The 15,962-nt window shown below is 42.8% G+C and overlaps 1 protein-coding gene across 1 annotated transcript in view; it reads left to right on the forward strand.

Moving 5' to 3' along the window:
* Nucleotides 1-6,700: 6,700 nt before the first annotated feature.
* The window catches only part of SYT16 (synaptotagmin 16), a gene marked incomplete at both ends in the record, with an annotated part of 40,169 nt that continues 30,907 nt past the window's right edge, over nucleotides 6,701-15,962 (forward strand). The window contains one exon of the mRNA XM_082485712.1: nucleotides 6,701-7,256. Coding sequence (XP_082341838.1) covers nucleotides 6,701-7,256 — 556 coding nt within the window. The remainder of the gene's footprint in view (nucleotides 7,257-15,962) is intronic.

Genomic DNA, 15,962 nt, shown 5'->3' on the forward strand with positions numbered 1-15,962 from the left:
GTGGTTCCCAAACAGCACTCTGTGTGCTGCTTGATGGTGGTCCATACAGAGCAATTTCCATGGGTGCTGTAACGATGGAGTGTGTGGGGGAAGAAGGAGTAACAGTAACTGAGTGATTCCTCAAAATGTTTCTAAAATATCTTCATTGTGTTAAACAGCTAGACACGCTCTCCCACTGCTAATTTCCATGCAAGTAATTGCTCTGATTGACCCTGGCTTGTTCAGTTGCTGCAGACTGGGTAGCATGATTGCAGGCAGGGTGGAGTCTCCGTCTATTGGGTCTGCTCTATGCAACAGCTTGACAGCACAGGTGGGTGGGTTCGAGTGGTGGTGTAAACTGGTGTTTCTCCAGCTTTTTGAACTTGTGATTTCCTTTTGTTTCTTCTGTCTTCATGCAAGCTGACGAACGATGGCATCTCAATTACAGAATGTGCTGTAATTTCTGACTGCAGGTTTCTTCTTTCATTCCCCTAATCCAGTAATTACAGCTGTTTCTCACTCCTTTACTTTGAAAGAACAGTTGCCACTACTAACACCACTTTTCTAATACTGCAATGAACTGTGACTTTCTTTGTGCCCTTTTGTAACCATCAGTTTGAGAAGTATAAATAATCAAAAAGATATTCATTGTTGCTTTTTGTACTACCACTTGGCATAGAACTGTTAGGTTTTTGTGCCTATGGTGACAAGTGGCTCTTTAAACACAAAGGACCTTATTTTGATTTGGAGGATGTGCCTGGCTTCAATGGAGTGACTGTGGACTTAACATCAGTGCCGAGGCAGAATCTGGCTCTCTGGTATATCGAGGCCTAATGTTATGGTCAAGGAAAGCGTTTCCATCTTGTCCCTCCTGAAAATTCCCTCAAGTTTTGTATTAATATTTTGGTGGCAATAGTATCTGTCTGTGCAGTCACAGATTCCCTGTTTTGTGAGCGCACTGGACTTACACGAAACAAACACACCTCTGAGTTCAGGAGGTCTTACAGTCTAGGCAAAAACAAGGGTGTGAAGTGGTCACCATAGGAAATTGCCATCAGCTCCTCAGCCTCATTGATGGTGGAGCTTCTGAGCTCTATATCTGGATGCTGGTCTTCCATGAGCATTTTTTTGCCTGGATTTATCACCATATAGTCTATATGGGTTTTTTGAAAAAGGCTCCATAGTTTTGCATGACTAATGTCACATTTGCATAATTCCTTTTTTTCTTCTATCACTTTTGTCTTCTCCCGATCCCACTGAAACTGTGAGGATCAGTAATTGTTGCCTCTATTTCTGACAAACGGAGAGCATGCAACAAAGGAATGGGAAGAAAGGAGGAGACACCATGGGGCTAAATATTCTGATCAAAACCACTTCTGTCATTTGGGTATCAATTTTTAAAACTAATTTGGCACAGCATCACTAATAGCGAGCTGTCCGCAAAGACATAAGATGATTTGAGAGTGAGGAATAAGTCTGCAGGCTTCTTCTGCCTAGGCTAAACCCCGTGCAGCAGGGTGCATTGATATCTGTCTGATCTCATCTTTGTTTTCACTTCACCCTTTTGGAGCTTGCAGGACCAATGCTTTGCAGCAGTGGGTTTATTGCCTTGTTGATTTGTAACCCATAAATGTTTCCAATGAGATGTGTGTAATTTATTGGCATAAACCATTAGATCTTCCTTGAATGCCCTGGAGTTTCTGAATCACCAGCTGAAAACTATTATTACAGAGCACATAATCACTTGGAAAGTGCCTCCGTCTTTTTTTTTTTTTTTTTTGTGTTAAATTCAGCTACATAAATAGCATTTTTATAACACGTAGGCCAAAAAGGTACCAAGATGTTCTGTATTTATGTTTTGTTTTACCTTAGGGAAACTTGGGCAGCTGTGACAGTCATGGTTGATGTGAACCTTGTGCACTGTCTGTGAACTTTACTCATAATGCTTCTGCAAGAGGCTCCAATGAACTGAACGGCTTTGAGTGCACAGATTGGTTTTGGCACTGTGACAATCTTAACTGGAAATACAGTTTTGTCGTAGCAATGTTTGGTTATCCTTTGCTGTGAGGGTGGAAGGGCTTTGCTAGCATCTTGTTAAAACACGATTCTGGCAACTACAGGAGTAGGGAAGAGTCCAGATTGTTCCCAGAACTAGGACAGAGGATTTCTTGGCCCAGTGCTGCGGCTGCCTGCCTTCAGCAGAGTACATTTCTAATCTCCCCTCTGCTATTTCACATGTGTGCTAATTGGACTCCAGTCCGAAAGGAGGATCGGGCTCGTTATAGTTTTCAATACCTTAAAAAGAATTATTAAATTATCTTACTCCTCCAAGCCTTCCCTACTTCCTCCTTTCATGAAGAGAAAAATGGCCTTGCCTTTTGCACAGACCTTTGATGTTCTGGGCATCAGCTTAGACTCACACCTTGGTTTAGGTCTTTCCTCCTAAGCTTGGAGCAGGGCTTCGTGGTGGGTCTGTAGCACTGGTTTTCCTAGGTGTCCACACAAATAAAGCTGCTGTCCATGGATATGATACGTGGCGTGCCAGGTGGGCACAAGGGGCTGATGCTGTCTGTCAGGAAATAAAGGTAAATCATTATTAATGTCTTAATTAAAAATTATGAGAAGTGGGGAAGGCAGGAATTGCTTCTTCTGGTACATGTAGTGTGGCTGTCTAAACCAGTGACCCAGCACAGCACTCAGAATTTCAGTTGTGGACAGATTGATTCAGCAACTTGCCCAAACTGCTAAAAAGGCTTCTTGGTACAATATTCTTGGCAGCGGCAAAATAAGTGCATCTTTCTAAAACAGTGATGTGACAAAGATGTCTTCTGATCTTTGGAAGCTGGGAGCTGATTTCCCCTTCTTGTGTCCCTACACGGGATAATACATTTCAAGGCAAAGAGGTGAGGCTGTGGATTTCTTCCTCTGTAGTGTTTCAGAAATAAGCACTCACTTGAAAATTGTTCGGTTATTATATGCTGGGACACTGTTTTCAACCTGTCGTCTACAAGCCTCCCTACAAAGGAGGAATTTGGTAGAAAACTTTTGCAAGGGCCGCACAAAAAGTGACTGAAGGAAGTTTGTGCCTACACTCTAAAACAGCTTGAATAAGGGAAATCGTTGTAAGAAATGTACATCTGATTGCAATTTTTTAGGACCCTGCATATCAAGAAGATTGAAAGACACTTTGCTAATATTACAAACCTCTGCATTGTGGTAGTGTTTGAAATTCTGCTAATAGTTGTCTTTTTTTAGCTATACAGTAATTGCACCTCTCAATGGGAACGCTACTCAGGAATAATGATCCTATCAAGAAAAGGGAATATAGATTGTAGTAAAGGTTATGATGGTTTCTGAGAGGCTTAACATTGATCCATTTAGCTATCTGATTTTCCAAGAGGGGAAAAAAACACCCAACTTTGAGTTAAGCAGGCGATTCAGTGTGAAAATTCATGTGGTTAGTTTTAGAAGATGGAACTTGAAGTGAATTTTCTAAACTGTTCTTTTTTTTTTCTCTCTTTTTTGATGAATGCTTTTAAAAAGAAATGGATTTTTCTTTCCCACACATTTTAAATGCTCTTCTCAGTTCTTTTATTTTTTTTCTAATGCAAGTCAAAACTCTTAGAGAATTCAAAAGTAAAAATCCGTTATGTTGAAAAGGCCATGTTGTGAAATATATCATAAACACCCCGTTAGAGCAGTGCCTGCTAATTAAGGGAGAGAGCTCTTGGGAAACAGCAAGCCTATAACAGAGCTCAGCCCCCTTTGATCCTCTGTTGAGTTTGTAAAAATGTTGCCCGCCTAAACTTGTCTGCAGCTTGTTACACATTTTCGCCATCTGCTGCAAACCAAAAATAAGGGATTTATAATTCAGTTGAACTCCAGTTGTTCAGCATATCACTGACTGTGGAGTTTTCGGTAAGAGGGTAAGGACAGGAGGAAAAGCCAAGCAAAGGCTAAACGGAGTCAGGCACTCTAGAAATTGTGTTGCTTTTGCCTGTGGGGATTATGTAGGCACTGGATTGCAAGTTGTACAGGTATGTTGCAGGTGTTACTGCAAAGAGGTTCAGATTTTTTGGGTGAAATATACTTCAGTGTCTCTCCGTTGTCTGTAAACTGAAATCAAACCAATTGTTGGGGTTCTCCAGCTTTAATCCAGACAAATTTCCAGGTCTTGGGTATGTACACGTGAGCATGCGTCATGTTTTCCCCCCAGCCTACTTATAGCAAGATGATTGTGGCAACTACTTGGTATACGAAAGATGCGTGTTCAGGTTTTATCTGCCTCTACGGATGACTGTGTGACCACATCCAAGCCCTGCAGGTGACTATAGATCACTGTTTTAATTCTGTGACTAAAGCAAAATCTTGCCTTGAAAAATTCCCTCCATCTTTATGGTTGTGAAACCAAACTCCCTAATGCAGAGTCTCTTGTGCAGGACCGCGATGTTTGCCTGAGCCATGGTGCAGTCAGCGACAGCAAGCGGGAGAAGCGGGATGGCTCTGTTGGACCAATTGGGTGTTAGCTCTGAGATCTAATAACAAGAGGAGTTAATTATTCCCTATGCAAATATCACAAGTCTGTGTTCTGTTGATTTTTAGAACAGATCAGCGCTTCATTTTAGCACCCATATGTTTTATCTGCATTGGTTAGCTATCACTCCTGGATGCCTGCATCCCTCCGAAGGCTACTGCTGTCGTGTCTCTTGCTGCTGAGATGGAGACACAGCATTATGACGTTCTCCTTTCATCAGAAATCAAGCGATTCATTTATTGTTGCTTGTAAATAAATGACAGGTTAAAAAGTATCCAGTACTTACCCACTCAAATTTATCTCCTTCCACGCCTGGGAGAATCTCACTCTTACAAGCACCATCTCCTCCCAGTGACTGCTCTGGTGCTGTGACTTAGCAGCAGCAGATCTGCATTGTGCTGAAAATGTGTTGTTTGGAGTGTGTAATCGCTTTAGGTCTATGAGAAAATAAGTTGCACACAGCAGAGGGGTTTTGCCAAGGGCAGGGTTGGAAAGAGGAGAGGTGATGAAGGGAACAACTCACCTGGGAGGTTATGCCATGGCGTTGTCTGTTCTTTGCCAAAGATTTAGTGCGTGGCAGGGAGTGTTACCTGGGTCCCGGCGGCTAAGCCAGAGTGCAGTGGTTGACAGGTGGAAACTGGAACAGTGTGTGCCCTGAGCCTGGAGAGTTTGTAACAGCCATCAGCTTTTAAAATGGCTTTAGTAACCTACATTCATTTACTGCCCTTGTTAGGACTGTAATTCTTAGTACATACTGAAGCTGATAATAAACTCGTTGCAAGTGTCTGCAGTGTAAGTCAACATCACTGAACAAAATTATTTGGCACAAGTGTTTCAAAAGGTAAAGACCTCTTAAGTCACTGATGCCGTCTGTAAAAAAAAGCTGCTCACCAAGCAAGGTGGGATTCCCACTACATTTCTCTGGAGGCCATTTCACGAGGTAATACACGTTGCTGCTGAGCTTATTTTCTTGCTGCTTATACTGCATTTACCCTTTTATAGGTTAATTGCTTCTAGACCTCTAAATTCAGCAAGACACTGGTATTAATTTTTGAAGCTTCTCTTTGCTTCTTTTTAGTTGTCTTTTAGTCTAAAATCTGCAACCGTTTAATTCTTTCTTCCTAAACCCATCATCCTACTTGTAGGTTTCTCCTTCTCAGAGTCTCTAAAAGAATATCTGTCTTGTGATAATGTGGGAAGATGTATATCAGGCAAAAAGGCACCGTAATGTTCTGCAAGTTGTGTTTTTATTTAGGGATTAGATGAGTTTTGAGAAAACCTATTGTACTGACATGATAGCAATGCTTTTGTTAACTTGCTTCTGTTCCCAGTAATTTCATACCTATAATGTTCCATCTCTGTTCCCAGTAATTTCATACCTATAATATTCCATCTCCTGAGTGTTTTTTTTGTTTGGTTTTTTATTTATTTATTTATTTATTTCTGTGAAGCGCAAAACAAGTCTGGCTTGTGTTCCTCTGCGGGCAGAGAGAGCTTCTTCAGAGAATTTCTGGAGCAAAGCATTTGAGACAGTTGTCTGCCGTGGGCTGGTTCTGCACACCTTAGGCCTGTCACTTTAAACAATCATAGAATCATGGAATGGTTTAGGTTGGAAAGGACCTTGACGATCACCGAGTTCCAACCCCCCTGCCATAGACAGGGTCACCTCCCACTAGACCAACCAATCAAAACATAATTCTCCCCAATTTCTCTACACTTCAGTTTTTCCATCTGGACATGCAAATGCTAAGGATGTGGTAGAAGTCAGGGCCAATAGATTGTTTGAGATTTTTGACTGCAAATTGTTTTGTACTTTTTTTTACCAGGTCTGTTGACAGCTGTAACCAGAATGTGTGCGCTTCAGAAAAGGTACTTCTGTTCCAATGTTCTATGTTTTTATTTTTATAAAATTAGCAATTGAATGAAAGCTTTCCAGATCTCTGCAGGAGTATGTGTAATTTGTCCATCATTTCTGGATTTGTAGTGGTATTCTCAATGGGTAGAAGTGCTTTTTCCATTTCTCCTCTCAGTTCTAGACATCTTACGTAGATAGTGTGTCGACAGGTGTTGATGGACAAGTAATTTACAGTAATCTCTTATGGTGCTTATTCTGTAGCTCCCTGAATTATAAGTGACATGCTGGCAAAGCTGAACAACTGATCACCAGATACCGGCGTAGTGTTAAACATGGCTTCTGAGGCTGCTCAGAATTTCCTTCAGCCACTGTCTTCTTGGATGTCTCAAATATACGAAGCTATCCAACAAGCGGGAGACTCTATATCTGCTTCACTGCTGAATTTGAGTGGAGTGGGTCGTAAGTCAGAAGAAGAGAGGAACCGGGACTTGGAGAATAATGGAGGAGTTTATGAGGATTATTCTGAGGAATCAGATGGTGAACGACACCTGGACCTCTGGGATGAGGAATACCTATATCCTAGAGAAGATGGTCATGTTGGGGGTCCTGACCTTGCTTCCCAAGACCTCCATCATGGCTCTGACATGGGTCTGCAGAGGCAAAAACGGTTTAAAGATACCAGCAGCTTACCAGAGCAGTGTGTTGAAAACACCACATCTTTGGCAGCCAATGGATCCTACTGGGCGAATGAAGATCTCCAGCTGCTTGATCGGCTTCCTCCCATTGCTGAGGAAGAAGGTGAGCCCTCTATGAGGATGGGAGGTCGCGAGCACAACCTCAGCTTGGGTGGCTCCTTAAAAAGTAAGAATGGCAAGGCAAGTTTTGCAGGTAAGCAGCTGGCACGCACCCTGACAGTATTATCCAGACCTCTTTCTTCTGGTATAGATTTGATTTAGTTGCTAATCTGTTCATTATGTTCTGTGTTGTCTTTGTTTCCCACAGCTAAAATAAAACGCCCCAAATCCCAAAGAAACATCTAACCTTTCCTCTTCTGTTTCCAATTCATCTCTCGTTTGTGAGCCTAATCTCATTGAAATAAGTGGAAATCTCCACGGTGAAATGCTGTGTATTAGAAGGCAATCGGGGCCTGTTGCTGTAGCAAGGAGTATTTTGCTTCCCCCGTGTCTTGTTTCTGGTAGCAGGACCCTTCAAAGGGAGTGTTTAGCCTTAAGCCTTTGCTTTGAGAACCATCTGCCTTTGCGTCATTGCTATTAAAGATATATATAATCTCAAACCTTGTTTCTTTGTGCCAGGAATCTCAAGATGTTACTGTGCCATGTGCTGTGAAATGCTGTACTAAAAAGCCAGCCATATCTCATGATTTTATGGATGAAAGGCTCCCAGATCGCTTTCTTCCCCTCCCACCACCCCCACAGGCTTTTCAAATAAGACCGAAGAGGACGGCAGGCAGGAGATTATGGGAAGCAGAACTGAATTTGATATTTTCAGTTTTAAATAGGCCTAACTATGACTTCTGATCATTAAGTGACATGAACAGCTTTTGAATTTCAGCCACGTGACTTGCATTTACTAAATATCATCGTAAATGTGGCTGGATGTTACTTGGGTCACAGAGGACTGGTGGAGACATATGTCCCAACCACAAGCAGGAAAGCTGCAGTCCTGCTGACACCACTGTTGGGTTTTGCGGGATTAAAGCTGCTCTTCTACGAACATCCTAGGAAGGGGGATAAAGGAGGAAAGGTGGAGCAGGAGTAGGTCTACAATTTGGAGCTGATGAAGAACTTGAGACTCACTGAGGGTCTTCAGAATTTGGCTTCAAATAGCTAAATTCCTTTTATTGAAGCAGGCAGGAGATACTATTGAAAGTTTTTTGTTTTATAATGACCAAGAGCTTTTCATCACTCCTGGCTTCTAGGGAAGTCTTACATATTTAGCCTTTTCTGTGCAGACTGCGGAAGATCAGCATGTTTGTTTTCATATTTAATAGGAATATCAGACTGAGAGGGTATAAACCTTGACGGTGTTCTTTAATGAATGTTAAAATTAGCTCTTTTCTTTATTACTATTCCTCACACTGTTATGGCCAGGGAGTAAATAATTAAAAAGAGCTTTTGGTCTAGCTGTTCTGTCTCCCAAACTGGGACTGCTTGTTTCATATTCCAAATTGAATGATTGCCAATTCTCAGATTAAGCACCCCAGAGCTGTATCTCTTGAAGCCTAGCCTCTAACCTGTACAGATCCCCTACCTTCTGGTACCCCTGTACATTGCCTGTGCGATATCCTGCCCACAGGGTTTGTTCATAGGCACCAAGTCAATGCTGCAGGCCTGGATTTACTGTGTGTGCTTGGATTATGTGTCCAGCGTGTGCACAGATGCCATGGAGCAGGGCATGTAGTGTCCTTCCAGGGAGTGCTGGGGCCATGGATCCTCTTGGACGAGTACTATCCAGGGTGCAACCTTGTCTTTTGCAGAGCCTGTACCCCTAAAAGGGGCTATTAGAGCAAAACCTGGGGCTGCTCTGAGTAGGCTGGGGAGCAGCCTTGTGCCGAACACATTATTCTGGTGGTGGCCTCCAGATCTTTGTCCTGTCTCTGGATTACACCCGTGCTCACAGTGGATGGAAGAAAAGGTGTTGAGCTGTCAGGGAAATGGGGGACAGGAATGAGCTGCTGTCACTGTCGGAACAGTTTCCCACCTGCAGTCCTGTCCGCAGGGACATCTGAGAAAGAGGATCCTTAGGAGCACATCATGGACCAGATGAATTTTCCTGGTGAGAGACACATAGAGGGACAGTCAGATGCCAGAGTAATCTGTCACTGCAGCTAAAGGAGAGCATCACTCTGCCTCTCTCCCAGCTGAGAGCAGGTACTGATCAAGTTGCTCTTGGGCTCTCATGTAGAGTTTATTTGCTTTACTTCCCAGTAAGCTGTTTGGAGCCACTGTAGACTGGAAGGCTGGCCTTAAAAAGCTCCCCAGCACCTACATTGCTTCTGCCTAGAGCTCTCTACTTCCACACAAAGCACTTTAGAGGGCATTGCATAGCTTTTTACACCAGAGGGAATGTCACTCCAAATGCTTTCAAATAGTTTTTTATCTTTTTATCTCTGCAATGCACTGCACAAAGGGGCATCCAATGGTCTCAAGACTCAAGTCATGAAGTTGGCTGTTTAAGAGTTTGAGGGCTCAGAGCTGGTGCCTTTTTTCTCAGAACTAAGTTGTATAATAAGAGATAAAGAGCTGAACTGTGATTTGAAAATGTCTTCCACAGGACCTTTCCTGTGGCAGAACTCAGTTTGCTCTTCTAAGTGACCCTTCACTTCCAAAACACACACATGCTCTTTGTATTTCATTTTTCAACTCTTTATTTCCTCTTTTTCCTTTAGATTCACTCTCTAACATCAAGAGTATGAACTCTTCTGATGGTAACCTAGACATGCAGAGAGGCTGTAATATCCTGGCAACTTAAAATTTCAGTCATGGATTAAAATGATCAAGAGAAGATATTTGAGGTATCCTTATTTCTGTTAGCTTTGTTACCTAACCCTAAGTGACAACGTAAGCGAGCATATGGACTTGCTGACATTCAGCAAAGGCGTTCAGTAGCATCAATATTGGCTTTGAACATTTTTCCTTCCATTTGGCATTTTTTCCCTATTTCTGCAAAATACATGTTTCCTGTTTATCCTTATATTCTTTTCAGAACATTGCATCTTGACTTTATTTCACTTAATGTACCATATTTCTCTCCACAATAGAATATTTTAAAGCTAAATTGGCACAAAACAGTAGCAATGCTGAATGCTTTTTGTTGCCATGGAAATATTTCTGGGCACTTACTGAAGACCTGGTTGCCAATAGTAATGTAACAGAGAAAATAGATATGCTTCATTTAGCAGCCACTGGTGATTAAAGAGCCACAGAAACCTGTTACAAGGTCATTCCAATATATAGTTTATTGGGTTTAAGGGGGAAAAAACCGCCACCAATCTTATATGAGAATCATTTTGTTTTAAAAAAGATGCAAAACAAAATCCAATAGTTCTTCCCCTCTTTTAAACTTAGAGCATGCTTCTGAGATCAAATAAAATAAAATGGCTGTTAAAAACCATCATTACCCCTTCTCCTTTTTATCAAATATGTTTTTGATCACATTTTTGCCTCCTAGGAAATGTTTCCTAGCTCCCAAAGTAGCTTTTCTGAGGCCCCAGAGCAGCACACACATTATTGAAAACCATTTTTAGGCTTAGGGATCTAATAAAGTGTTTGAGCAATGAAATACTTGGGTTCTTAAGTCAAACGTCTGTTAGATACTGTGAGGCATGGTAATCAGCAGGGTGCAGGTTTGGCTGCCACTGAGTCCTGGTCTGTACTTAAACGATGCTAGTAATATTGTGCCAAGGTTTCAAACATGCAGCGAAAAGTTTGGCACTTTGGATGCTTTTGATCCACAGTTTAAAAATGAGGAGGTAGTTCAGCAGGAAATATTGCAATGCCAGGTGTTTGGTTTAAGAGGTTAATGATGGGAAGGCAGACCCTTCCATGCATGCAGATCCCTGCCACCATTTGCACATCACATAGCCGTAAATTTTGCAAATACAGATGAACTTGCTCTTGCAGCTTCCTCGAGACCCTCCTTCATTGTCTAACCTCAGGGTTTCTGGTAGAGAAACTGTCTCCCATTGCAGAATGGAGCAGCCTTTGCATCCCCCCACGGCTAAGATACTGCTCATCAGCTGACTGGGGGTGGCTGGCGGGAGCGTGGCTGCCAAATCCATCATTGCACATTTGGCTTAAGAATTGAAAAAAAGCAGTAGAGCAATAAGCCACTTCTAAAAGTAGCGCACTGAAAGCAGAGGGGTGGAGCTGGCCAGTCCGTCTGCTTCCCAGCCTGAATCTATAGATAAAAAAAAAGTAATAATGAAAAAGATGAAGAGCAGCAAAAAATGTGCCATGAATACAATGGCTTTAGCCCACTTCTTCTTCAGGGCCGATGTCCTTTGCAAACAAAAAGTCAAAGTGACCATTAAGTTAGCAGTTTCAGCAGACGTTGCTCTGAAAAGGCATAGGGACAGACACACCACCAGAGCTGAGTCTTCTGAATCAGAGCTGAACTAATTTTGCATCACGAGTTCTGTGACTGAAGAGTCTCCTGAGCTCTCTGACACTGCGTTCATAACACTAGTGTAATTTATAGGTGAGCACTACACTTAAACTACATGAAGTCTTTGGAGACTTTTTTCCATCAATTAGTCAATCTCAGTGCTAGCGGGAGATTGCATTTCAGTTGCACTAAAATAGATTTTTGACCTTGGAATACTAGGAAGTTTGACATCCTAATAGGAGTCTTGTCTAGATGGCTATCCTCAGTACATGTGTAAGGGGAGGCGTGCCTCTGAAGCTCTGGGAGTTTTTAAAACTAGAAAGCACTATTGCATTTACTTACCTTGGCCTCCAGCTTAACAGGGGTCATTGATTTTTGCCACTAATTGCTGTAGTAGAGGAAATTATTCTTTCTGCTGTATATGAGCACTCCTGACCTCAGTAAATATCCCTTCATGTGGCCGGGAATTCCTAGGCAAGAAGTGAGTTTTCATTCGGTCCTATAAACCCATATAGCAAAATATACCCATAATAGAAAGATGTTGCTTGCGTGATAAATAAAACTTCTGATTGAACCTGAGACTAAAATATATAGATGGCCAGTTTCCATGTAAAGTTCCTAAGTGTTGATGAATTTTATCACCGTCTGGCTATGGAGCCAGCCAGTGCTTTAGCCAGAATGTATCCCTATAAAAATCAGTGCCTGTACTCAAACCAGGACATCTAAAGAGGCTACACTGAATCAATAGCACCACTAGGACTGAGTGAAGGAAAGCAAAGACAGACAGTGGATAAAAGCACTTCACAGAAAATACTCCTGGCTGCTCAAGTGGGAAAAAGCACTAATGTGACTGAGGATATGCATCTGTTCTCTGAAGAATGAGGTACGAGTCTGCAGCTTTCTGAAATGAAGTGCAGACATGAATTTGCATTGAATGCTTTCTCTCTGGGAAATTCAGAACCACTCAGAAAGTGTTTGTGCACGGACTTTTGTCCTTCTGAAGGTGGTACCATGTTCCTTTTATATTTAAAGTACTCCTTCGCAGTTCTGCCTTTTCAGAGTTTCAAATTATAAGGGATCTTCAGCAATGATGCCAAAAGTAAGTGGTGATGAGAGTACACAATAGCCCTGAAAGGAGGATGGATTGCAGCATGACAGCTTTACAGCTGGAGAAATGAAGCCAAAGAGTGGTTCAAAACACAAATTTTCAAAGGTGCTACCATTGTGGGCTCTGTCTTGGGGCTGTCAACATTGCTGTTCATCCTCAGTTGGTCATTTTAGACACAGAATCTTTGTAAGTCCACAGTAGATCAGGAGTTTGGGTTTTCACCAAGTTCCTTGTCTGGTGGGCAGAGCTTCCTTGTGCCTAGCTCCCTAGGGAGCATGAGGAAGGATACTGTGTTGAGGAGTACTTGTCATGTGCTCTTGCCATCTAGAAAGTTGCATAAACTGTCTGGAGAAGGATGTATTTGAGAGGAAGAAATGGATTTTGCCATTCAGTGCAGTTACAGAACAAATTGTGTGTGTGAGCGTGTGTGTTTGTGCATGTATTTTCTGATCCACTTTAGCTAAGTGGCATCCTCTTCCCACTCCCCATATGGCAGTTGCGACTCTGTCTTCCTCTGGGAAGGTTGTTTAGGACTCAAGAGGCTACATTTACCAATAAACAGCATCTTGGCAGCATCTGGGAAGTGCTGCCTCTCTCCTAGAAACCCTGCCTCCTCACCTTCCATCTCCTACTACAGGCGAGGCAGGTGTGAATGATCTCATTGTGTTGTGGTGGAGGTTACATGCAGGCATACTAGCAGCACTCTGTGCAGAGCTGGAACATAGTATTTCTGTGTGCTGATACAAACAGTAGTACTTTTTCTTTTTTCTTTTTTTTTTTTCCTCCAGTTTTTGCTAGCTTCACCCGTTTTGTAGGAGGCTACTTATGCAAACCCAGGATGGCAGGCAAACGCTTGCAGAAGGGAATGAACATTAGGACTTTTGGAAGTACGGATAATCCAACGCTGTTTCTTCTAGCCTTTTTGCATTGCTTAACAGCACAAAAAACACTAACATAAGCTTATATGAGATGGGAACACTCTGCCAAAAGGTGAGCTGGTGTTGCTCCTCACCTCTTGCCAGATAGGGGTGTGGATATGACTTCCTTGCACCCAGTTCATTTTTGGCTGTTGTAATGACCTGTTGGCAGCAGCCATTGTTTTAAGTGGCCTCATAGACTCCTGGAACAGTTTTAGTAATCAAGGGGAGAGACTGCAATGAAAGAAAATAGGGAGATTACAGTCACGGAGGAAAAATTGTGCAGTTTTATAGACAGTGAATGGTATTGTTCAGCTGTGTGGGTCTTCCAGGTAACGAGGACGGTGTTGTTGGGCTGTGCCTCTGCAGATGCTGTTTGTGTGATTCTCATGCAGTGTCCTCTTACTGAAGGAAGGCTTCATCAGTACCTATTTGTAGACCAACATGAATGACTTAGGTTGAATCTTAAACCAGTCCATAGCAAAATCTGTAGGAAATCCCTTTTAAGGACCGTGAAAATGGCTGATACTGTCATGGCTTCATCACCCTACCTAAAAGTCCCCTGATGTTCAGGAGGGTTGTGCCCTGTCTAGAGAGCTCAGTATCCATGTGAAATGAGGCATCGCTGGAAAGGCTTACTGCACTGGGTGTGAGTGCTTGCCCACGCAAGCTGGGCACTTGGACACCTTTCTGTCCTCAGGCTGAAAGAGTTTCAAGCTCATACAGTCTATACGTAGCAGCATAATCCGTGTGGGAGTGTTTTCCAGCAAATAGTATGAGTGGTATTGCTGGAGAGAAAGCCCTGAATTTGGATTAATGAGAGCACTGAGGTTTGCTGAAGCTCTGTGTCACAGGGTCAATTTTGGGGTCTAGACTTATTGCCATAAATAATATAGCTATAAAACCATTGGCCCTGAGGGTGCAGTTTTGCAATTGTCTGTAGCTGATGTAAAACTGCAGCTGAGATGTATTGTCCTTCCCCTATCACACAGTTGTGCTATTTTCCATGTCTGGCCTCATGAGCTTGCCACTGGGTGGTGAACAGGACCAGGTCATTTCTTCAGCTGAGAGTTACCAGCCCTTTCCAGTTTACTTTTGAATCAGGTGAGTTGGCCACATGATTGCTAAAATTGAAACAAGGGGAAGAGGGGAAGGAAAGGATAGGATTGTCCCTTTTGGGTGACAGCTTTGGTCCGGAACGCATGTGAGTCTTGTTGTACCACATCCTCACCCACTGCTGCTGCTGAAGTCTGTGATTTTTCCCTGCAATGCCATGGAAACGGTGGTGTTACAGCGGTGGTAAAGGGGAACTGTGGTGAATCAGCCCTCTGGTAGCAAACAGAAAGTTACAATTAGAAAAGTCAGTGGGAAAATAAATATCTGCCTTGTTGCAGTGCAGTTGTTATCCGTAGCAACCCCAAACAAATAACTTTGAGAGGGAGTTGATTTCCACCCTGCTAATCAGCAAACAAAGGCTTGTGGATGTGAAGCTAATGGTTACAGCAGTGGGTTCTATGAACGGTATGTAGTTGGCATGCAGATGCTGGGTCTAGCAGGTTGTGAGCATGGCGTGGCAAAACTGCGCTTTAAAGCGGAGCAAGAGTCAATCATGTCCTGGGTTTCCTGGGCATTTCCTTGGCCAGTTTGAGGCCATTTTCTGGAAGAAGCTAGTGCCAATTGAGTGAAACTTCCTTAAACGTAGTGGAGAGAGCTTACATAGGGACTCCCTTGCACTACAAGAAGTGAGTAGCCAAGCCAAGCAAAGAAGTAGAAGAGGCAATTGATGGAGAACCTGAAGGAATTCAGCCCATTGCACTGTCAAAGCTACCAGGAAAACTGTCATCATAACTTTTGCTTTATAATCATTATTTTTATTTGTTGGAAGGAAAGGACAGTGTTTTCTAACTCGCCCTCTGTAGGGATCTGGCTGTTTGTTTAGTTTCCGAGTCCACAGGCATTTACAGCCTCACACCCCAGAGCATACCCAGCTACACCTGTGCCCTGCAGTGTCCCCAGCATAGACACAGCATCTGTTGACAGAAGGTACTTTTCTGCCTCTACAACTGCATGTTTTCTTCAGGCCACCTAACCTGGGCTGGCAAAGGGGTGTAGGTTGACTCATGGATGTAACTGCATCCACACCAGGGGTTTTCCTGGCTAACAGTGCCTCCTACAGTGTGTAATCTCTTTTTATCTTCCAATTCTCCACAAATCCTGGGCCTGTGCTAATAAAACCCAGCAGCGTAAATGAAGCCTGACTCATGCTTCTCCACATGTAAAATGTAAAGTAGGTGATTGGGAAAATCAGGGATGATTGCGCTTCTGCTTCTTGGCTGCCATTTCCTTTAGCTATGGAAGAACTTCAGGCAGCAAAGTGAGAGTCAGTTTGAAGCCGAATCCCATGTTCCTATTTTTAAAATCCAAATTTGGGCCTAGAAAAAA

The sequence above is a fragment of the Vanellus vanellus genome (assembly GCF_965231255.1).
Source record: "Vanellus vanellus genome assembly, chromosome: 6".
In the NCBI taxonomy this organism is placed as follows: Eukaryota; Metazoa; Chordata; class Aves; order Charadriiformes; family Charadriidae; genus Vanellus; species Vanellus vanellus.